The sequence below is a fragment of the Protopterus annectens genome, chromosome 10.part0 (genome assembly GCF_019279795.1).
Source record: "Protopterus annectens isolate FY-2018-M chromosome 10.part0, PAN1.0, whole genome shotgun sequence".
NCBI lineage: Eukaryota > Metazoa > Chordata > Ceratodontiformes > Protopteridae > Protopterus > Protopterus annectens.
In genome coordinates this window covers 870478606-870502105 of record NC_056744.1, presented here as the reverse complement: position 1 = coordinate 870502105, position 23500 = coordinate 870478606, and the positions used below count along the sequence as shown (strand labels likewise).

The following is a 23500-nucleotide window of genomic DNA, read 5'->3' as shown; positions in this document are numbered from 1 at the left end:
ACTGAATACAGCATCCCAGGTGGCCTTTTTGACCCCGGACAAACAAAAGAATCTTTCCCTTTACTTCCATCAATTGTCTCATCAGTCCAGGCTGACTGCAAGGACAGTCCTTCAAGCCTTGGGGTTCATGGCATCTTGTATTCTGGTGCTTCCCAATGCCAAACTGCATATGAGGAAGCTACAATGGTATCTCAAAAATGTATGGACACAGCACTGCCAAGATATGGACACTGTCATTCAGATAATACCTTGCATTCAAAAGGAATTTTTGTGGTGGGCTCAGGAATGTCACCTAAACAAGGGACTCTCTGTGACCCGGCCAGAGGCGAGTCAGATTCTAACGACAGATGCCTCAGACAAAGCTTGGGGAGCTCATCTAAATGGAAAGTGGATACAAGACACGTGGCCTGCCAGACTACAACATCTACATATCAACTTGAAGGAGATGTTAGCAGTCCAATTTGCATTAATAGCTTTCAAGGATTTACTTCTTCCAGGGCAGGTGTTGGTTCTAACAGACAACACAACTGTCATCTGGTACATCAACAAGCAAGGGGGAACACATTTTTATCCTCTATGCAGACAAGCAATGATTTTGTGGGAGACTGCTCTCAGTTTACAGCTAAATCTTCAGGCAAGGTTTCTGCCGGGAGCACAGAACTCCTTAGCAGATGTGTTGAGCAGACGAATTATGGATCCCCACGAGTGGAAATTGGATCCTCATGTGTTTCAGAAATTGACAGTGTCATGGGGAACTCCAGACATAGATCTGTTCGCTTCTCCACTAAACTACCAGCTGCCAAAGTTTTACACAAAAAGGTTTCATCCCACAGCTTGGAAAGTGGATGCTCTTTCTTTCAATTGGAGCAATCTTCATGTGTATGCCTTTCCACCTCTGCCTCTCCTCCCAAAGGTACTCCTAAAGGTCAGACAGGACAAGCCAAAGATGATTTTAATAGCTCCAGATTGGCCTCGACAGCACTGGTACCCATTACTGAGAAGTCTGGTACGGGAGCCTCCATGGCCTTTGCCTTCGATTCCACACCTGCTGTCTCAGGAGAACAGTCATTTACTCAATGTCAAACTTCACTCTCTTCACCTAACAGCCTGGCATATTCTGTTTTAAACCCTGGAGGGTCTCAGCTTTCACAGCAAGTTTTGAATGTTATTTTGGAGGCCAGAAGGCCTAGTACAAGGAAAGTGTACAGATAAATGGAAGAGATTTTTATTTTGGAGTGCAGCAAAGGAATTTGATGTTTCTAAGCCTAATTTAAGTGTGGCTCTTCAATATCTTGCTGAGTTACTGGACAAAGGTTTGTCCTTCTCTTCTATTAAGGTTCATGCTGCAGCAATTTCTGCTCACTATGACTGTGACCCACCATTGTTTTCTAATCCTTTGTTTAAGCAATTCCTTAGAGGGGCAAAGAATATAAGACCCCCATGAGCTCCTACTCCTGCTTGGGATCTCAATTTTGTGTTGGAGAAACTCACTCTACAACCTTTTGAGCCTGCAGCTACTGCCGAGTTGAAATATTTATCATGGAAGACTGCTTTTTGTTGGCCATTACCTCTGCAGAAGGGTTTCTGAATTACAGGCCCTTATGGCGGTTGAGCCTTTCTTAATTTTCCATAAGGATAGGGTATCTTTACGCACTAATCCTTCCTTTATGCCTAAAGTGGTTTCTAGTGTGGCTTTAAACCAAACTATTCATTTGCCTACTTTTATGCAAACCCCAAAATAAAGGGGAAAAGATTTTGCACACCTTGGATATACACAGGCAGTTGCGATATTATTTAAGCAGAACTAAAGGGTTCAGGCAGTCTCAGCAGTTATTTGTTTCATTTGCTTTGGGTTCTCAGGGCAAGCCTGTGTCAAAACAAACTATTTCTAAGTGGATTGGGTTTTGTATTGCTTTCTGTTATTCCCATCATGGTAAGGAGATTCCAGCTGGGATTAGGCCTCATTCCACTAGGGCTACTGCCACTTCTACAGCTTTTTAAGGGGTGGCAACTAAAGATATTTTGGAGGCAGCTACTTGGAGTTCAGTGCATACTTTCTCTAAGCATTACCACCTTCCACTTTACTCTAAATCTAGGGCTGGTTTTGCCACTGCAATTTTACAGGGCATTTTGGCAGCTCCTACTGCTTTATAGTTTGGCCATCCTCCTTACCTCTGCTTTCGGATTCTACCCAAGTGTAAGGACTGCAGCAATGTGAGATGAAGAACATAGTACAGTTTTGTACCTACCATAAATGTAGATGTTCAAGATCCACATTGCTGCAGTCCAATTTACCTCCCTCCTTCCCTCTGTAGTTAGAGGCGGTTGTGTGGTTTGGGTTGTGAATATTGTGGATATTGTATATATTGTACTTATGATTAGTGCAAGGGTGGTTGGTTGTTTTTGCTGTCTTTTGGTTTTGACCTTTCTGTTTAGGGTCTTCTGACATCTGGGGCAAGAAAAGACTGAGGATATGACGTCGGTCATGCGCATTTGTACCCTGACGTCCTGATGTCAGTCTTAAGCGCCTTGACCGACGTCAGCCTAATACTTTGATATTCGGGCCGACCGAGGACAGCGGACTACCCAAGTGTAAGGACTGCAGCAATGTGGATCTTCGAACATCTACATTTATGGTAGGTACAAAACTGTACTTTTCTTGATTTCAGTTTAGACAACTGTAGACACACCTCTTTTACTCCTGAGTAACTCACAGCAAACACATGCCACTCTGCTCCAATAAGCTACAGTCTTTTTGATACATACCTCCTCATGATGTCACCCATCTTCTACTCTGTTACTCCCCTTTTCCTACTCTTACACTCTAGGGACATGGTTCACATAGCAGGAAATATTGGGATTCACTATCCTTATCCTTATTTACATAGGCTTGCCTACTAATGCTTGGTTACATCTCTCAGACTGAGCTTCCCCCCTTAGCAACCTCTACTCAGTAGCCATGTTGTCTGCAGCCTGCCATTCACTTGCATGGCAGCTTAATATTTTGAATAAAATCCCTATTTGTGGCTTTTATTTTTTGTTTTTCTGATTTTTAGAGCGCAGCACGTTTGGGCGGCGCTGTGCTATGCTTAAACATCGGAGATCGAGGTAAAAAAAATTTTTTTTTTTTTATTTTGCAACGGAAAAAATGCCAATGGCCGTATATTTGTCCATTGGCATGCATCCTCAACTGGATGCATCCTTTATTTGGAGCTGTCATGGCTCCGTTTTGCTATTTGCAGAGCGGTACTCAGTTGCCAACTGAGTACATTTCTGCAAATAACACTACTCTTACTCGGACAGATTAGTGTTTCCTGGATCGCAAATTTACCTCATTTGCATAGCTTTCAGCAGCAAATGAGGTAATGTGCATAACCTACCCCTGTCCATGTTAAGAGTCGTTTTAGGAGCTCTCTTGCACGCCCCTGCCGGCTGTTCTTGGATCGCTCGGCAGACATGTTGGCTGCATGGAGTCTTTCTCTAGTCTTAGACTCCGTGCAAGCCTTTGTGAATCCGGCCCAATGACATTTGGCGTGAGAGCAGCGACTTCTTTGACTGTATGCATTGGATGATGAGGTATTTTCAGTGCTTTGTTAAAATCTCATGGATCAATACATATTCTGATATCTGAACTTTTCTTATGAGCTGCGACCATGGAAGATACCCATTCATTTGGTTCTGCAACTGGACAAATTACACCTTGCTGCACTATTTTATCTAACTGTCTTGACTCTGTTCTGCATAGCTACTGGAACTTTCCGGGCAGGCCTGAAAACTGGACTAACTTCAGGGTCTAACTTCATGGAGTACACAACTGGGAGTTTGCCTAGTTTGTCTCTGAAAAGATCAGCTTAGATAGAAAAAATAGACTGGGTGAAATTACAATAGTGGTCTTTTAAGCTAACATGTTGTACTTCCTTATGAAATGAAAGTAGTCCAGTTTTTAAACTGTCTCAGAGGCCTGTACTTTGACTATGTAAAACTGCAAGTCATAGCTGTTCCAGCAAAGTAACATGAAAGCACTACTGAACATTCAGTGTGAATTTCTTCGCACACTTTGCCAAATCAAGCTTCTCACCAGCACATACTCTAGCAAAGGTTTCTGCTGACATAACATTGCACTTTGAACCTGTGTCAGCTTTGAGCTCTATGAGTTTTTCATTTATCCAAACAGTACAATATACTTCATTCTTTGCCTATAAATCTACTGCATCAACTGCTTCATTAAGCACAGACACACCCTCAACATAAAAAGTAGGGTCGCAGCTTTCTAACTGATCAACTTGTCTCTTTTGAATGTTCTCTTTTAATAAAAGAATGCCCCTTGTTTGATTTACAAAACCTTTTGAAATTATTCCACTTATCACATTTGTGCCATTGTTGACCAAAAGCTAAACACTTTTCTGTTTTGAGCTCATGGTTTGCACAACAATTATGACAGTTGGCTATGAAACTAGGTGAAGGTACATGCTTTGAGTTTGCTGACTGACTGTTATGCTTCACTGAGACGGTGCATATTCTGGATCTTGCTAGAAAGTTATGGGGTTTACCAGTGACTGTTGCAGGGCTTACAGTTGCTGCCATGTGTTTGAGCCTATTTCTTTTAAACATGTGCTGCATACTATCAACATTGGCCTTAGAAGATACTGGAAACATGCATTTCTCATTTGTAAGAAGATTTGTGTGCTTTTCTGTGAACCCGTATATCTGACACATCTCAGTGGCCTTATTCAAAGTTAAATCACTGTCACGAAGCAAAATCTTTCTCACAGCATCATCCTTAATACCACACACAAGTCTGTATTTTATCAACTCATCCCTTAAGTCACCTAATCTACATGTTTTAGCTCTGTTTCTCAAGTCAGTTGTATATGCTGCAAAAGTTTCCCCAGCATTTTGATCTCTTGTGTAAAATAAGTGCCTTTCCATTGTAATATTCATTTGGGGGTTGCATATTTCTCTAAATTTACATTTTAAGCACTCAGGGTCCTCCCTTGATTCAGCCAGTACAACTATATGATGGTTTCCCCCTCCCCTGCAAGTACAGCAGATGCATACACAAATGAATGCTGTCTTTCTATGGTTTTCTGAACCAACTAAATTAAGCAGAATAAATGCCTTTGTATGGTCATCTTTATCAGAAAATGCAACTTGTATGAAAATATTGTACTCTTGCTCAAACACTCTCCAGTTCTCTGCAATATTATTATCAAATACAAGTGGAGCTACTTTTCAAAATCCGTCAGCCATGCCAACAAATTATGCCCAAACACACTGAAAATGGCCCTTGCAATTACCTGTAAACATGCACACACAGCCAGTAATTGTAATAACATTCAAATGCACAATAAACTCTTCAAAATACTTTACTTTGCAAGATATGCTTCTAAATGGCTGTATTTTGCGAAATAACTGTACTATAATACTGCATAATCATGCAAACTCTCTGCATACTTTGGATATTGTGAATAGCTGTAATTAATGGGAAAAAAGTACGTGCTATACACTACTTCGAAAAAAATGGGGTAATTCCCCTTATTTTATTCATTTTATGCGATTCAGACTTTATTTCAAATATTTTCCATAGTTATTCGAATATTTTTTATCAGTATGTCACAGTTTTGGGCATTTCATTTAATTACATATTTGTGTTTTAGAGCATTCTGAGTGCTTCGTTTTGTATTTCGTGAATAAGAAATCATTTAAGTAAGCTTTGATACCTGAAGTATGTTTCTGATCTGTCTTTGCAAATTAAATGTGCAGTGGGGATGATCCACTCCTCTATATTCCTCCACCTTTAACTGTGTGCCTTCTCAGTCCAGAATCTGGATTTCTGGATCCCACTTTTGACACTATGTCGCTCATCTTGTTTCTAATTAAAAATGAATAGGTGGGGTAGTTCATTTATATGCTTTATTACACAGAAATACATCAGGATGGATAGCAACAGTACAAAATCCAAACAAACTGATTAACTGACAGACTACACAGACATACTTGCTTACATCTCAACAGCTTATTAAAAAATGGCAGTCAGGCTTGCACATGCTCAGTATTTATACACTTGTGTAAGCCTCTAGAAAGTTCTTATAGGTGAACATACATATTGATCTACAGAGGTTAAGAATCAAGTATATTTTTTAGCAAAAATAATGTATTGACTACAACTGTAGTACAGACAGTTAGAAAGGTGTGACCAGTCTTATTTCAGGACCAGTAGTTTTATTTGGCCTTGGGTTTCACTATACTTCTTTTAGTAGAGCTTTTTTTTATATTAATGGAATTAGGTTTGAAATTCAAGGAAGTTATACTTATATGAGTCTGACCAACTTGTAAATGTCCTCAGATGCCTTTGCAATCTGTTTTATATCAGACATAAGTTTAAGTATATTTCACAAGAATATTAGAAGCATATGACTGGGCAGAATAGAAAGTCCACTAGGTGAACATTTTCTTTTACAACATAACTTTTAGTTATGTACTCACCATAACTTCAGATGTTTGGGATCCATCTCGCCTACATTCTGACTGATGGGTTTGGAGCCGATCCCTCGGCTCCGACTCGGCACGCTTATGCCAAAGAGCGAAGTCTCTTATTGGCTGAGCTTACTATATCCCAGGATGCACCACTACCAGTCCCCCAGATCTAGTTTGTCCGCATACATGCACACATGCACGCACTGATTATATAACATCGTCAGATGAAACAAGATAAAAATAGTAGAACTCAAAACCGTTCAATCTCTTCTGATCTCCAAGGCAGGGGGAAGGAGGGTGGGTATTAGGAATGTAGGCGAGATGGATCCCAAACATCTGAAGTTATGGTGAGTACATAACTAAAAGATGTTATGTGATCCTATCTCGCCTACATTCTGACTGATGGGACAGCGTCCCTAGCACCTGAATCCTGGGTGGCTCACTGGAAAACACTCCTGAGTACCGTGGAACCAAATGATGCTCGCCCTTTAGATGCCACATCCAATTTATAGTGGGAAATGAAAGTGTGCGGATTGGACCAAGTAGCCGCAGCACAAATCTCAGAAATAGCGAGCTTGGAATGAAAAGCTATAGAAGTCGCCATAGCTCTGATAGAGTGAGCTTTGATAGATGTTGTAAGTTGCTTATTCAAGAGGAATAAGCCTGAGTTATACAATCTCTAATCCATTTGGAGATAGTAGCTTTTGTGATGGTTTTACCCAATTTATTGTCTGAGAAGGACACAAACAACTGGTCTGATTTACGAATTTGCTGAGTCCTGTCTAAATAGAAGCGCAATTGCCTGTGAACATCCAATTTATGGAGAGTGTATTCTGCTTCATTGGAGAATTTTGGAAAGAAAACTGGTAGCTCTAGAGATTGTTGGAGACAGAGATTAGAACAGACCTTTGGGACAAAGATGGATTAGGCCTAAGTGATACTCTATCCTTGTGAAAAATCAAGTACGGTGGTTTGATAGATAGGGCTTGAAGCTCTGAAACTCTTCTTGCAGAGGTAATTGCAACTAAGAAGGCAGTTTTCCAAGACAGATATTTTAACTCACATGTAGCAGCCGGTTCGAAAGGGGAAGATGTTAATGCACGAAGCACCAAATCAAGATCCCACGGAGGCGCAGGATGAAAAACTGGGGGTCTTAACAGCCCCGCACCTTTAATGAAAGTTTTGCATAATCTGCTGCTCATCAATGGAGGATCCATGGACTCATGAAATTTAGAGATAGCCGCTAGTTGGACTTTAATAGTAGAGACAGAAGATCCTTGATTAAACAGGGATGTTAAGAATTTCAAAACCTGTGGGATTGGAGCAGTGATAGGGTCTAAGCCCCTGAGTTGAGCCCAGATAGCAAACCTCTTCCACTTACTGAGGTACAATTTCTTAGTGGTGGGTTTGTGGGCCGAAGATAAAATGTGAATAACTTCCGGGTCTAATGTGTGATTTCTGACTAAAGTCGGAAGTGGAGGAGCCAAGCTGTCAACTTCAAGGTGTGAAGGGACTGCTGTTGTCGTCCCGACTGATGAATTAGCAGATCCGGAGTTAGATCTAAAGTCCAAGGATCGTCCACCGCATGTTTCTTCAGGTAGGGAAACCATACCTGACGAGGCCAGTGTGGAGCAATTAGTATCATTGTGGACCCCAATTGAGAAGCTTTCTGAATGACTTTGGAGAGAAGTGGAATCGGAGGAAAAGCATAAAGTAGCCCTGTTGGCCAAGGTTGTGCTAGAGCATCCATAGCTGCTTCCCCCTGATGTGGAGTCAAGGAGAAGAACCTTTTGCACTTTGTATTTTGTGGTGTTGCAAACAGGTCGCAGCACGGCGTCCCCCATCTCCTGAAAACCTGAGCTGCTACTGTTTCGTTTAGGGACCACTCGTGAGGAGAGAGAATTGTCCTGCTTAATCTGTCTGCCAATATATTTGATTTCCCGGGAATGTGGGTCGCTACCAAGAAACGGCTGGTAGCTACAGCCCATTCCCACACCCTCATGGCCTCTCTGCAAAGGGGGTAAGATCTGGTCCCTCCTTGTTTGTTTAGATACCAGACCACCGACATGTTGTCTGTGTGGATGGCGATTATGCCCTGAGGGAGAAACTTGTGTAAGGCCTGTAGGGACAGAAGTACAGCCCTCATCTCCAATACATTGATGTGGAGAAAAGTTTCGACTGGAAGCCAGGAACCCTGAACTAACCTGCCCAGACAATGCCCCCCCCACCCTGTCTGGGAGGCATCTGTCGTCAGGGTGACCACTGGAGAGAGAATAACAAAAGGACTTCCCTGATTTAGATTGGATGTCTGAAGCCACCAGCGAAGGTCCCGTTTGCATGTTTCTGTAATCATAATGGGGTGATTGAGGGGAAGATCCTGAAAGGACCATTGAGTCGATAATAGCCACTGAAGAATCCTCATGTGCAATCTTGCCAGAGGAACTAGAAGAACCGTGGCAGACATCGAACCTAAAACTTGTAGGACCATCCTGGCTGGGGCCTTGGATCTTGAAATCAGGGCTTGAACTTGGCCTTGTAAAGTTTGGATCCTTTGGGTAGGAAGAAAACGCATCAATTTTGAGTCTATCTCTGCTCCTATGAACCTTATGCGCTGAGAGGGCAGCAAGACAGACTTTGACCAATTGAATGTAATTCCCAGGGTAGCACCCAGGGAGATTGTGGCTTTGAGGTTGTCCATTAGTAGATGACTGGTGGTGGCAGTCAGGAGCCAGTCGTCCAGATAGGGAAACACTTGGAATCCAAGACTCCTCAGGTGAGCCGTTACTACTGCCAAACATTTGGTGAACACCTTGGGGGCTGTGGTGAGACCAAAGGGCAGAGCACAAAATTGGAAATGACTGTCTCCCAGGCTGAAGCGCAGATACTTCCTGGACGCCCGATGTATCGGTATGTGATAATAGGTGTCCTTGAGATCTATGGAGCACATCCAAACATCCTTCTCCAATAATGGGAGAATGGATTGTAACGTGACCATTCGGAATTTGGATTTCATGACGGATTGGTTTAGTCTGCTGAGATCCAATATTGGTCTCAGGTCCCCTGTCTTTTTTGGCACTAAAAAGAACCTTGAGTAATTTCCGGATCCGATCTGGTCTGTTGGATGACTCCTTTTTCTAGCAGCTTTAAAGCTTCTGCGGCTGCAATTTCCCTTTGACTGGGTGTGGGTCCGGGATTTTTTGGACGGTGGGGGTGAGTGTGTGAAGGGGATGGTGTAACCTCCGGCAATAATCCGAAGCACCCATCTGTCCTGAGTGATTGACTCCCAGGCTTTTAGGTGCTTGGCAAAATGGCACCCGACTGGCTCCGGAGCAGCACAGCCGGGCAATCCCTCATGAAGTGTGGGAGGCTGAAGAGCCACGAAAGGACTCGCGGTCTCCAGAATTGCGGGGCCCTCTGCCGCCTCTGGGACGGCGTCTCCCAGAAAAATTTCCCGCCCTCTGCCTCTGGAAGGGAATCTTCCTGCTGTTGATGGAAAACTTATGTGATTTATGGAACCACATCTTCCCTCCTCCTTTAGCCTTGGGATAAGGCCGAAGGGAGTGGAATAACGTGCACCTACGGCAGATAAAGTTTTTCCTTCTTGCTCACAGCGGGTAAGTGTGTCTTTAACCTTAGGTCCAAATAAAGAGGACCCATCAAAGGGAGCGCCGAAGGAAGACTTGAAGGCCTCCCAAAATGACACAACGGAGCCAGACTTGTCTCCGTGAGAGCCACGCCTGTGCCTGCCGCTCTACCCGCCCCTTCGGCCGCATATGAAATGAGCCTCATGGACGAGTTAGAAATTGAAGCAAGGATAGCCAACTGAGAGCTAACCGACTGGGCTAGCTGCTCAGGTAGGTTACCTGAGAGGGAATCTGACAGCTCCTTGACCAGATCCCTCTGAAGCCTGGTAAAATGTGCCAAATAATTCAGGGACCTTAAAGTAAAGGCCGCTGAAGTCAGGGTGCGCTTCCCGTGCATCGTCCATGCTCCTAGACTCCTTATTAGGAGGATGGACGGACGTTGAAGCCTCTGCCACGTCCTGTTGTGTAGCAGATGCCACCACCATGGCATCTACAGCCACACCTTTAGTGAGGAACTCCTTCTCGGGTGGGGCAGACAAAAATTTGTTAGGACGAGAAGGGACTGGTTCCACGGTATCTGGATGTTCCGACGCGCTCCGACAAACTAAATCCAGGAGCTCGTCGAAGGGCGGAGACACCCAGGAGGCGGAGGGCTGAGCCCGAAGGGCCTTGAGGAACACTGACTCATCAGCAGAGGGGTTTGGATATCCAGCCGCCTCGTTGTTTGAGGATCTCTAAGATGTCTGCAAATGAGACATCATCCGAGGACGACTTCGGGGACCCCTCCGCATCATCAAGATCAGTGTCCGATGTAATAGACTCGGGGGAGTCCACGTGCTTCCTCTTGCACGATCTCTTCCTTGGGGGTTCCTCTGAAGACAACTCCGAAGAACCCTCAGGAGGAGGGGAACCCCCAATGGGGGTAACCTCAGGCCCAGGGGCTCCGCTGCCTAAGGACAGGGGAATTGCCAAAGACCCAGTCTCCACGCCCAGGGAAGGTGCCTGTAAAGCCGGAGAGATGGCCGAAGAAGACTTGGCCAAGGCACTCCTCATAGCTCTGAAAGCCGGACCCCCAGAATCCTGGGAGTGTCCGGTCCCGAGCCATGATAGCAGACGGAAGTCCCGCAGCCGAAGCACCGAGAGGGAGGCTCGGAACCGACAGCGTAGGTCCCGAAACATCACCCCCAGGTCCAGCCGAAGAAGTCCGTGTACCAAACTCGGACCCGAAGGCCGGGGTTGGAGTTAGGGTCGGAGCCGACCCTAAGATCTCCACCGGCTCCAACAGCACCTGCTCCGACGGAGCCGAAGCGGTCAGAGGAGGAATGGCAATGACATGGGCATGGGCCATCGGCTCCGAAGCCAACTGGGTCGGAGCCGAAACAAATTTTTGAAAGACTGGGGACTGGAACAGTCTTTGGAGCACCCTGTCTATGTCTGAATCTGACATCCTCGATGACCTAGAGGATACTGAACGGGTTCGAGATGGCCTCTCCAACGGCCCCAAGGGGCTAGGGGACCGGCCCCGAGGCGACTCGATGACTATCGTCGCCGAAGGAATACCCACACTAGTTTCCATCGGTGCCGAGGAGGACTTCGCGCCGAGGAGGAAGTGTCTGAGCGGACAACCTTTGTCGGCCCGAGACCAGTGGAGCCGAAGGTGACCCGCCTCTCGATGCCCCAGCCATCGGCTCCGAAGCCAGAGGAGTCGAGACTGGTGGCATCGAGGCAGACCGTTCGCCTCGGCTCCAAGTCCTTGGAGCCGAAGGAGAAACCTGCCTATGTCTTTTGGCGGTCGGATCCGACGGACTGGTCGGAGCCGACGCCTTTCTTTTAGCGGAGAAGGAGAGGATGCTAAAGCTTCTTCAAGGAGGGTTTTACAAGACCTTTTAATATGAGCTTATTTTTCCTCTCTTGGAGGACCCTCGAGGAAAAAGCGTGACACACGCTGCAGGACTCCTGCAAATGCTTTGCACCCAAACAATAAACACAGAGAGAGTGGTCATCTGTGATCGACATTTTAAAGTTGCACTTGGTGCACTTTTTAAAGCCTGAAGGCCTAGGTACCTGAGACATTCCGGTGAATTAAAGCCCAAAACACAGTACAAACACTGTAAATTAGAAAGAAATTCTCTCTTCTTTGACCTTTTTTACAAGAAAGAGAAACTATCCACAGTATAAAGGATCCGAGATCCCTAACAAAACAGAAGTCACCTACAATCAAAAAGACCGGGAAAGGCCTTTACACACAAGAGGTACTCCTAGTCAACACTCACAACACAAGAATTTACTAAGTAAATTTCACCAAACTCACTCTAAACACAAGAATAGCTGTTAAAACAGCTTTTGTTGAAGAAAAATAGAAATTCCGGACAGAAAAACTAGTGAAATTAATCACTACTTAGCTCAGCCAGCTCGAGACCACGTCTTCACTTGTTAGCGGCAAACGAGATCTGGGGGACTGGTAGTGGTGCATCCTGGGATATAGTAAGCTCAGCCAATAAGAGACTTCGCTCTTTGGCATAAGCGTGCCGAGTCGGAGCCGAGGGATCGGCTCCGAACCCATCAGTCAGAATGTAGGCGAGATAGGATCACATAACATCAAACATTTTTTTATTTTTCTTGCTTTTTTTAATCATATATTATATAGAGATCCATTGAAGATCGTATTTTACAACAGAAAGTGTCGCAGAAATAAAATGTACGTATATTAACTTATATGACTATTAAACCTAATGGAATGAATAGAGAAATTAATTGGAAATATTTAACTGAATTATTTTTACTTTTTCTATTAATTTTTCTCTGTTTTATTGCTTATTGTAAATTTTCTTTTTTTTATCTATACCGTCTTAAAATTGTATATCAGTTTCTCTGAAGGCTTTTTTACAAATGTGCTTGAAGTTCTTCAATAAAGTAGATTACTGCCCTTTTGTCATCATTTATTTTAGTTACAGTTTTTAGTTGTTTAAATTGTGCATAAGCTTATTCCCTCTGAAGCTGATGGGAGGAGTGTTTACCCAGCTTTGAGGAGGAGTTTGAGCTTCATGATCGATGGACTTTGCCATCACATGTTTGGACCAACTGGTCCAGCAGAATTGAAGTTTGCATATCTGAAAACATTTTTTCTGGTGACATCATCTTACATCTGTGCAGGGACCCTTATGTGCTCTTTTATTCGATTTGGTTGTCCATTAGGACCAACCCCGTGTTCACTTCAGAGAGTGGTCCTGAATTTTCCTTGAAGCAATCCATTCTTCTTTTGGTTTTCTTTACTTTCATGGAACCTAGAGCAGAGACAACCCTTCTATTTGTGGATGTGCATCGTAACCTCTAGTTTTACTTGAAGCAGCTGCACAAGTTTGAGTATTGAACAGCTGTTTATCTCTTTTCTTCTGGAATGGAAAGACTGGTCGTAGTCATCACGCAAATCATTTTTAAGTGGATTGTCAGCTGCCTTTAATTCATCACTGGACAGCCAAAAATACTGTGGTCAAAGAGCTGTGACTGCTTCCAGTGCTTGATTCAAAAATGTCACCACTGCAGACTGCTTTATCCTGGCCACTAAATTTACACCTTCACCAAGTCATATTGATTTGACTATGATTCTGAGTTTAGTCTCTTGGTATTTCAATACTTTAGAACTCAACCTTTTGAACCTTTGGGGTTTTATTTGGCTGTCCCTCAAATTCTTCCACCCTGTTACTTTGGATTGAACCCAGTCATAGACTCACCAAGGTGGGTCCTACTATTGCACTTATCAGATGAGTTCTTGTATGAATTAATGTATTAAAAAAAATCATCCCTGCTGGGTCCTGGATGCCCTCCTGCTGTCTCCCTCTGGCCAGCACGTCCATCTAACGTCAGCCTTTGATGTTCCTTGTTAAGTAGGTCAGATGTATAAATGTGTATTACACATAAACAAAATGTGTAGCTGTCAAATCTTTTTTTTTTCTTGACTTGTGAGTTGTGTGCTCATTCAGTGGGTTTGTTCTTAACTGGCAGATTAAGGCTATGTTATCCTTCTTTACATAGCATGCAGTGTCGTAGTATACCAGCCTAAGGAGCATATGACCCTAAAAAAACTGTAAGATTGAAAGGAAACCAGTTGATGCACAAAGTAGGTTTCTGTATAGATATTTAGCATGGTAAGAAAGGGTAAAATGTGTCTGATATTTCTTGGAGTTATGCTAATCCATACGTAGTGAGAAAGCTGAAATTGGTAGTTGCAAACTGTTAAAGCTGTTGCGTGATCCCAAAGCAGAAGCACTGAAAGGTAATAGTACAGATGGCATAAGAAGAGCAACTAGCAAGGATTTTGACATCATTGACATAGTAAAACTTTATTTCTGGCTAGAAGGCTCAGCTGTAAATTGTGATCCTAGCTTCCTGCTGTCTAGGACCAACTCTCAAAGGAAGGGAGAACATTTTGTGAACAGTTTAGAGTGAAAATGCTCACCAATATCCCAGAATTAATTCTGGACTGGTTCCATATCCAGTGGTTTGGTATTGTTTTACAGAACTCTAAAATATTTGTTTTTAACAGTGTAATTTCTTTTTTATTTTCTGTGTACACATTTGATTACTGTAAGTTCTGTATATATGTTTTGTGACTGTATAAGTCACGTATCAAAATGTTGTCAATGAATTTCCACTGAAATAAGTGATTATATTTAACTTTGGAGACTTTTGGTATGCTTGAATAATAGGCACAGGTAGTCTGTTAGTGAAAATAGCAGAAGTCGGAGAAGACTTGTTTAGGAAGCCTTGCATCTTTGCATGCAACCTCACAGAAGACAACCTTTTGCCACCTCCTTTTTTTTTTTTTTAAAGAGAGAGTATATAAGGCTGTGTGTGTTGACTTCCTGAATGGGATCTATTCTTTTTATGCTTATGAGACAGTAGTCTACCCCTTAAACAAGATGCCCCCCCCCAAAAAAAACTGTCTGAAAGGCAGTGGAAGGAATACATTCTGTACCTTTGCAGCCTACCTTAAAAAATCTTTCTTTCATTGTCATCCATCCACCCTTTACAGAACTGTAGATATATTTTTGTTATATTGAAAAATAATGGTAATACTAAAATTAGAAAGAAAAAAAATGCACAACATGGCAATGGACAGTCACATATAATAAGTATAATCACTAAGTGGAATTGAATTGTTTGAGGTTTGGTAAACCCTTTTGAAGTGTGTAGACAACTGACATTAATGCCAGACATACTGAAATGTTCTGACATTTGTGAGATCCTGCCATTATATAAATTATTGGATCAAAAGTTGTGTTTAAATATTTTTCTTGACATAATTGTTTGGAAGCTGGAGAGCGGCATTCCACCCCTCTTCCCTTGGAGTCTTGTCTGACCCTATTAATCACTGTACCACTGGAATGCTATGGACTCCACAGGCTTTTCCCTTGTCCTTTGCAGTAATTTTAAATTATTAATGTGTATGTTAAAGTACATATGCATGCCGCAGTACTGCACCACCACCTCTTCTTTGTATTGTGTCTGCATTTGCATGCTTTGACTGTCTTTGGACTTCTACCCAGAGCCAACTGAAATGTTAATGGGGATGTCCCATACCAAGAGACCAGAACTATTTTGTGAATAACTTACTATACTCTGTTCACTCCCGCTGTCCTAAGTAGTCTATTTAATTGTCAGATACTGGTTGCTCTTGTTAGATAGAACATTTGCTGCCTTAGTTTTTCATACCAGTTTCCAAATGTCAGCATACTTTTTAGTTAGGGTTGCAAGATTGGATCTGAGAAATGTAACCTGAATCAAGATATGCTATCATAATAAATAAGATCAATATGTATTCTTTGTGTTGCAGAGCTGTCCAGAACAAAAACAATCTGTTCTCTGACAGTTGAAGGTGAAAAACTACCCAGCATGACTAGAGAGATGCAGCTAGAGGTGAAAATATTTTTAATTTTTGATGTGAACTCTTAGTCTGTGTTAATGTAACCATATAATAATGCAATAATGCAATTATATGTTTGACAACCTAGGTTCTCCACTCGGCTCTCTTCACTTTTGATGTAATGCAGAGTGTTCTGGCCAGAGTAGAAGAGCTCATCGTGGTTAAAGAAAGGCCTGTAATCCAGTAACAGTTCAGGACAATTGCCATCACATACAGTTTGGTCTTTAGCAATATTTCTTTTTTTTTAATATAAATAATGTTATTTATGTATGTGTTAATAAACTTTGTTGAGATTTTATAATAGACATTTTCATATAATGTTTGTTCAAACTCTTAATGTATATACAAAGTACCGCCGATGTGAATATTTGGCATGTCCAGACATCTAAAGAGATTGCTCAGTGAAGTTGATCCTGTCATTAATAATACTTTGCTTACACTGCAAATCCCTGTTCAGACCAGGATGTTTCCATAAAATGAAGTAAATATCTGAAGAATAAATTTTATTCTGCTGTAAATCTTTCCTTTAACCACTTCTTTCCCCACTAGATACAATTGTAGTTTGCAGATATCTTTCAGTCTCACATGGCAGAACCAGAATGGCCAGCATGTATTAAAAATATTAGTTTCTAAAGAAAAAAAGAGAGGAAGTTGAATAGATAGGGGAGACATTTGAAACTACCTTAGGAAGGAAACCAGGATTCATCCTTTTTGAAAATGGTCCTGATAGAAAACAGAATATCTGTTAAATTATAAAAAAATCTAGAGTTTTGAAATGTGATGTAAATGCTTTGAGTTCTTTGCCAGTACATGTGAAACAGCAGATATGATGTCTGTTCGATCTGTCTTCATATGATGGTTCTATCTGATCGATACGGATCCAACATCTGCAGTTTTTAAACTTTAGATCCAAGGCTCAGGCTCATCCATGTACTCATACTTCCCTTCCTCCAGTGGAATTACCTCTGATCTTGTTTGCCACTCAAACATTACAGATGCAATTTCCTTGGCTTGGTGATTTGGTTAGATAAGTAACCCCCTTTTTAAGAATTCCTGCTGCTTTTTTTTTTTCTTTGTTTTGCTAGCTAGTGTTTCTACCTTACTTGCCTGGTTATCTTTTCCTCTATGTATAAAAAAACCTTTGCTAGTTTGCTGCTGTTTTCCCTCCTTTTTCTCTGTGAATCAAGGCTGTTTTGTTAGACTGTACTGAGATACTTTGTGTACAGGTAGTTGGCTCTTTATTGTGGTGTTTAATTCTTTTCCAGGATGACAGACAAGGCCTCCAAGTTTAAAAAGTGTGTTTCCTGTGGCCACACACTGTGTTTTTACTGCTTAGGGGGCCACTCACCTTGAAAAGGATTGCTACATATTTGGGGCCAGAGAGTTGTTTAATGAGCAATCAAAGCTTGCCTTAAAGGGGCTTCTCCAGGCTTCCATGGGAGAAGGTAACTCTTCTCAATCTTCTTTTCCCTCTAGTAAAAAGTCCTTGGATAAGAATATGGTGAAAAAAGCTAAAGTAAAAGATAAGGACAAGGAAATATCTCAGGTGAAGAGCTTCATAGGGAGAAGGAAAGTAGAAGAAGGTCCTCTGATTTGACAGGGCCATTGGGTCTGGCTCTGAAGGTACAGAATTCTTCAAATCCATTGCCTGCTTCACAGCCAGTTAGGATAAGGTCATGTACTTCTCCAGTCTCCAGATCCAGGTTCTCCCCAGAGCCAGATAGCCCTAGTCTTCCTGCATGAGAGAGATCTTTCCAATGGATTTCCAGGCCGCCTTTCATGGCCTGTTTTATTAGATCAGTGCAGTTCATTAGGAGCCTATTCAAAACAGACGTGGATAGGATGATCAGCTCCAACTGCCTCTGATCTGAATTGGTCCTTTTGGGTGCACTTCCTGCCACTGTGGGAAAGCCAGCCTCTGAGGCCTCAAGACAGTCCAAGTGGTGGACTCCCATTACTCTTTAGAGACCTCCCTTGAGTAAATCTGAAGCATGCATGCAAAAGGAGGCACATGGACTCCCCCTCAGGAGTCCATCACCAAAGATACTGATTTTGATGAATGTGAGGGTTCTCCTAGATCCTCCCTGGAAGATGTCAGCCACCTACAGAAAGATTGCAGAGGAGAGTTCCACTGTCCATCCCCCCAACAGACAGTCCGGGATGTTGGACAGGTTCAGAAAAGTGGGTTGATGTACTTTTCAGCTACCTTTGCCTTAAGGTCATTGAATTACCTGTCTCACATAACATGTTTTCATAGGGACTTGATGAAGGAGCTGACCAAGTCCCTCTCAGGGTCCTTACCTGTCAACCTTCTCAAACATGTCCCATGTTCCTTATTTCCAAAGCAGTATATGGAACATCTAGAGCAGTGGACTTCAGCATTGCTATTTGTTGGCATGTCTGAATATGTGTCTGTGACTTCACTGAACACTTTAAAATCTCCTTCATCAATGACTCCTGTGAAGAGCTCACCATCTTTGGACTGAAGGTAAAGAAAATAGTGTTTAGAAGTGAACAGGATAGCAAGACCTTGTCTGGTATTGGAATCTGCTTCTCTTCCTCCTAGTGGCCTTTTCCAGGAACCAGAAAGGAGGCAAGAAGCTGTGGTTCTGTAAATCTCAAGGGTTTGCCCAGCACTTCTAGTGATAGACACCAGAGTTGGGGTGGGGGGGAATAACCGCATTAAACATCACTCTCGCAGCAGAATGGTATGCAGAATCTAGGGTTTCAGGGCCCCTACTCTGACAGACCCTTTCAGTGCTCCAGAAAGGTTGCCCAACTTCTGCACTCTGGAGGCAGGCGGGGGGAGCTTATCTCTGTATCCATCATCCTGGACAGGCATCATTCTCTATTTGTGGGTGCAGAAAATCATAATCAGAGGGTATTCTATTCCTTTCCTTTACTCTCCAAATTCAAAAAGACTCCCTGGTGTTCCATCCCCACAAAGTAAGGCTGCAGCACAAGAGACAAAAAAGTTGTTAGATGAACCAGTCATCCAAGAAGTCCCACCAGACCAGCAAGGATATGGAGTCTACTCCAGGTACTTTTTGGTACCAAAGAAGAACAGAGACCTTAGCCAGTTAAATCAGTTTGTAAAACAGACAGTTCCAGATGGTCATGGTTCAGTCCATCCTACCATTGCTAAGGAAGGGCAATTGGATGTGTTCACTCCACCTTCAGGATGCATACTACCACATCAAGATAGCTAGGAGCTCCAGAAGGTTCCTCCACTTTAAGCTGGGAGTTAGTCATTTCCAGTTGAGAGCCATACTGTTTTGTGTCACCGCAGCTCCTCAAGTGTTCACCAAGTGTATGGCAGTGGTCGCAGTTCACCTCAGACTGCAGGGGTTCCACGTGTTTTTTGTATCTGGATGACTGGCTCATAACTACTCCCTCCAGGAATCTGTTTGTTCAACCCAGGGTTTCCTTAGCTCCTGCCTGGAAGTTACAATGAGTATGGAAAAGTCAGAGTTGCTCCCTGTCCAAGTAATAGAGTTCATTGTGGCCTACCTGGATATGACATTGCAGATAGTCAAATTACCAGAGTCAAGAATTCTCACCTTGCAACAACAAGCTTCCCATCAAAAGCACCCGGCCAGGTGCATATTGAGGCTTCTAGGATCAATGGCAGTTTCCACCACCCTAGTTCCTCAGGCCAGATTCTACTTGAGGGTGTTGCAGTGGACTGTCGCAGTTCAGTGCTCGGTATGGTACCACCCGATACACTTTCCCATTTGCCTTAACAGTATATGTAGACACCATGTTCAGTGGTGGTTGGACTTCCTCCTAGTTTCCCAGGATCACCCCTTTATTCTGCCACCCCCTCTGGCCATTTTTACTACAGACACTTCTCAGTTGGGATGGGGACATTTTTTGGGAAAGACAGTCCAAGGTATGAGCAGTCCTTCTGGGGACTTTTTTTGGGAAAGACAGCCCAAGGTATGAGCAGTCCTTCTGGTGTTGCAGACTTTTCAGGACTCCCTCCCCAGGGGTATGATCGCAATCCAGACATACAACATGTCGGTGGTATGGTACATCAACAAACAAGGGAGAATACAGTGTTACCCATTGTTTCAAGAAGCCATGATGGTTTGGCAGTAGGTGGTGTCTTCCCATCATTTTCTGGTGACAGTAGATATCCCGGGAAAATCCAGTGTGTTAGGGGACAAACTGAGAGGTCCATACTCCTCCCTCACAAGTGGTCCCTCAGTTGTGTAGTGACAGATCTCATTTTTCAGCCACTGGGGTCAGCCTTGCTGTGACCTATTTGCCACTCCTCTCTAACACCAAGGGCAGCAGCTATTTTGCCTTAATCCCCCAGGAGGGGGAATCACCAAGGGACACTATAGTCCACATCTGGCCCACAGCTCTTCTGTATGCTTTTCCTTTTTCTCCCCTCACACAAAAGTTTCTATAGAAAACAATATTGTGCACAGTGAAAGTAATCCTCATTTCTCCCATTTGGTCATAACAGGTATGGTCTTCCTATCTCTAGCCTCATCTGATACACCCGTCTTGGGTGCTGGATCCCATTTTAGACCTCATCTTTCACCCATCCGGCATGCTTCATCTGGACTTAGCCCTCAAATTAAGTTCATGATCTGTCCATTTCCTTGATGTCCAGACAGTTCAGGCTTCCATTCCAGGTGGTGCATATCCTGACACACTCCCAGAAATCTTCCACTAAGAATGTTTACAAAAGCAAATGGAAGATATTTTCAGTATGGGCATTTAGCAGTAACCTAGACCTTTTTTTTCAGTCCCCTTCCCTGCTATTTTAAATTTTTTGGCTGGTCTGTTTCATGATGGGGCAACTCCACCATTAAAGTTCAGATAGCAGCCATCTCAGACTTCCATGTAGGAGAGAAGCAGATTCCCATTTCTTCTTTGAAATTATCCAAAGCCTTTCTTCTTCACCCCCTGTAAGGGATCTTATTTCACGTTGGGACATTTCCATTCTTCAGGCTTTGACAAACCCCCATTTTGAACCAGATGTGACTGCAGAGTTAAAGTGTCTATTATGGAAGGCTCTGTTTCTGGTGTCTTGTCACCTCTGCTCAAAGAATTTCAGAGCTCCAAGCTCTTTCCTGCAAGCCAGCTTACTTGATTTTTCATAAAGATAGGGTATTTCTTTGTATTAACTCTACTTTTCTTTCCAAGGTGGCTTCTGAGCTCACTTTTCTTCAGACTGTCAATCTTCCTATTTTCTTCCTGAATTTTTTTCAATAAAGGGGAGTTCATTTTACCAAAGCTGTAAGAAACACAGACCAATTCTTTGCCTCCTTGTCTTCAGTCAAACTGGGGAAAGGAGTTTCTAAATGACTCTATCCAGATGGCTGTCTGAATGCATTTGGTATGTTGATAAGAGAAAGGTTTGGCATTATCTTCTAATCCCAAAGTTCACTCTACGAGGGTGGTAGCCACTTCTGCAGCCTACTTTTTGAGAGTTCCTATTGACGACATATGTGCAGCAGCTACTTGGTCCAGTGTGCGTACCTTTATATCCCAGTACAAGCTGGACTTACATTCTAGGTTCAGGGCTTCTTTTGGTTCCACCACCCTGTAGAATATCCTTCTATGTAACCTGCCAGGGTTTTTAGTAACTGGGGACTCTGTACCATCAGTTGAGGACAGATGGAAGAGACACAAGATGTGAAAGTTTTGCACTTACTATAACCCTAGATTCATGTTGTCTTCCATCCTCCTCAACTTTCTCTCCCTGTGTCTCCCCGCCAAACTGTCATTCTCTCCTTATGCTCCAGCATGACTGCACTGTACCTAACTGGAGCTACAACCATGGTATGTATTCTGGGTATATAGTTGTAGGTTTGATTCCTGTTGTATTTCTGTATTAGGTAGGCAAAGTTTATCTGAAGTAATTCAGTTGGCGGAGGGGAATTTATGGATGGGAGGAGAGTTTGAGCCTTGGGTACAAAGTCTGAGAGCTGCCATTGTCAGATCTGTATGGATCTGACAGATCCATCAGTTGAGGATGGAAGAAGACAACACAGATCTAGCATTATGGTAAGAACATTTGAAGATGAATAGTGTTGCAGCAATATGGTCTAGGAAAAATATTGATTTAAGATTTTAGGAATAATTAAAACATGGAGGAAATTATCCCTTGGAAGCAGGCTAAAGAGGACTACAGTTTGCAAGATGGTGACTTGCTTTAGCTATCAGGGATTACAGACCAAGCTATCTCAAATCATAGCAAGCTGAAACAATATGTCAGACACCTTAGTTGATGGCGACTTTTTAAGGAGAAGGATAATAAGTTGGAAATATAACAAAAAATGAATGTGGGGGCCAGCAGGCATTCCTGTAATAGCAAGATGTGGGTATGCTTGAATGATTTTATCTCTGACAGTATATTATAATGTTGATTAATGTATAAAGGTATGTGACATGAATTATGTGTTTTAAAAGTCATTTTATCTGGATGTGAATTTGTTTTAAAGTATTTATTTACCAGTCTGAGTGGAACACTGTTAAATAAAGCTTTGTTAATAATGTGCAATTATTACAAGTAAAGATGACACTGAGGAAAAAAAGCAAACCTGAAAAGTAGGCCAGCATGAAAGAAGGAAACAGAAGTCTTGCACTCAAAATTCAAGTCACAAGGAGACTGTGGATCCTTGCTTAAGGATCTCAAGTGGGGAATATCTTCTGAAAATGTCTACAGATGTATGTTCACTTTGTACTTGATCCATGAAAGGCTGACAAGCCAAGCATGTGCTTTTAATATGTGGTGTATCTTAGACCTAAAAGATAGAGGCACTTGGAAAAGTCCAGTCAGTCTTTCTTTGTTTTTTGATGGGATGATCCAGACCATGCTTCACAGCTCAAATGATGAAGCACTTCAGTACTGCATTGTAAGTAACACAAGTAGATGGCTTTTGAGCTGCCATCAAAAAGTCCCCTTCCAAAAAGTTATGAGAGAGAACTGGATCAATCAGAAAAGCCAATGCTTCAATTTTCATCTTACATGTGGTTTTACACTAAGAAATCTTGTAAGATTTTGACTATTGAATATTTTATTGGAGAGTTAAATCAAGTTACAGTTCATACATGGAAAGCAGTTGGAAGGCATTTGGTCTAGGGCTAGACAGAAGAGATGCCTAAAACATACATTTTGAGGTTTGAACAAGAGGGAGGTACTTTTATAAAGTTAAAAACAAAGCACCCTCAGATTAGTTCTATATCACAGGACAGAAAAGGATGTACATTTGGATGCTGCCTCTTAACTATAGATTTAAGCGATTAAAAAAACCTGGTAATAGATGGCACAAGCAGAGGGACTGCTGGGAAAGTCTGACTGATGCCATTAACTCAACTTTAGGCAGAGCAAATCTTAGTATATTTATCTGCTGCAACAGACCCTTCAAATTAAGATGAATCCTTTCCCAGTTATTGGCAGTTGGGCCTTCTCATTTTGCTAGAATTGGCTAGCTTTTTCCTTCAGTTAGACTCATCTTTTCTTGACCTGATTAACTGCTTTAGAGAAAATCTTCCA

The 23500-nt window shown here is 42.6% G+C and overlaps 1 protein-coding gene across 1 annotated transcript in view; it reads left to right on the top strand.

Moving 5' to 3' along the window:
* GLMN (glomulin, FKBP associated protein) overlaps positions 1-22507 on the top strand; it is a gene marked incomplete at its 5' end in the record, with an annotated part of 1643959 nt that extends 1621452 nt beyond the window's left edge. The window contains 2 exon segments of the mRNA XM_044085667.1: positions 15895-15977; positions 16073-22507. Coding sequence (XP_043941602.1) covers positions 15895-15977; positions 16073-16171 — 182 coding nt within the window. The 3' untranslated portion in view covers positions 16172-22507.
* Positions 22508-23500: the final 993 nt, after the last annotated feature.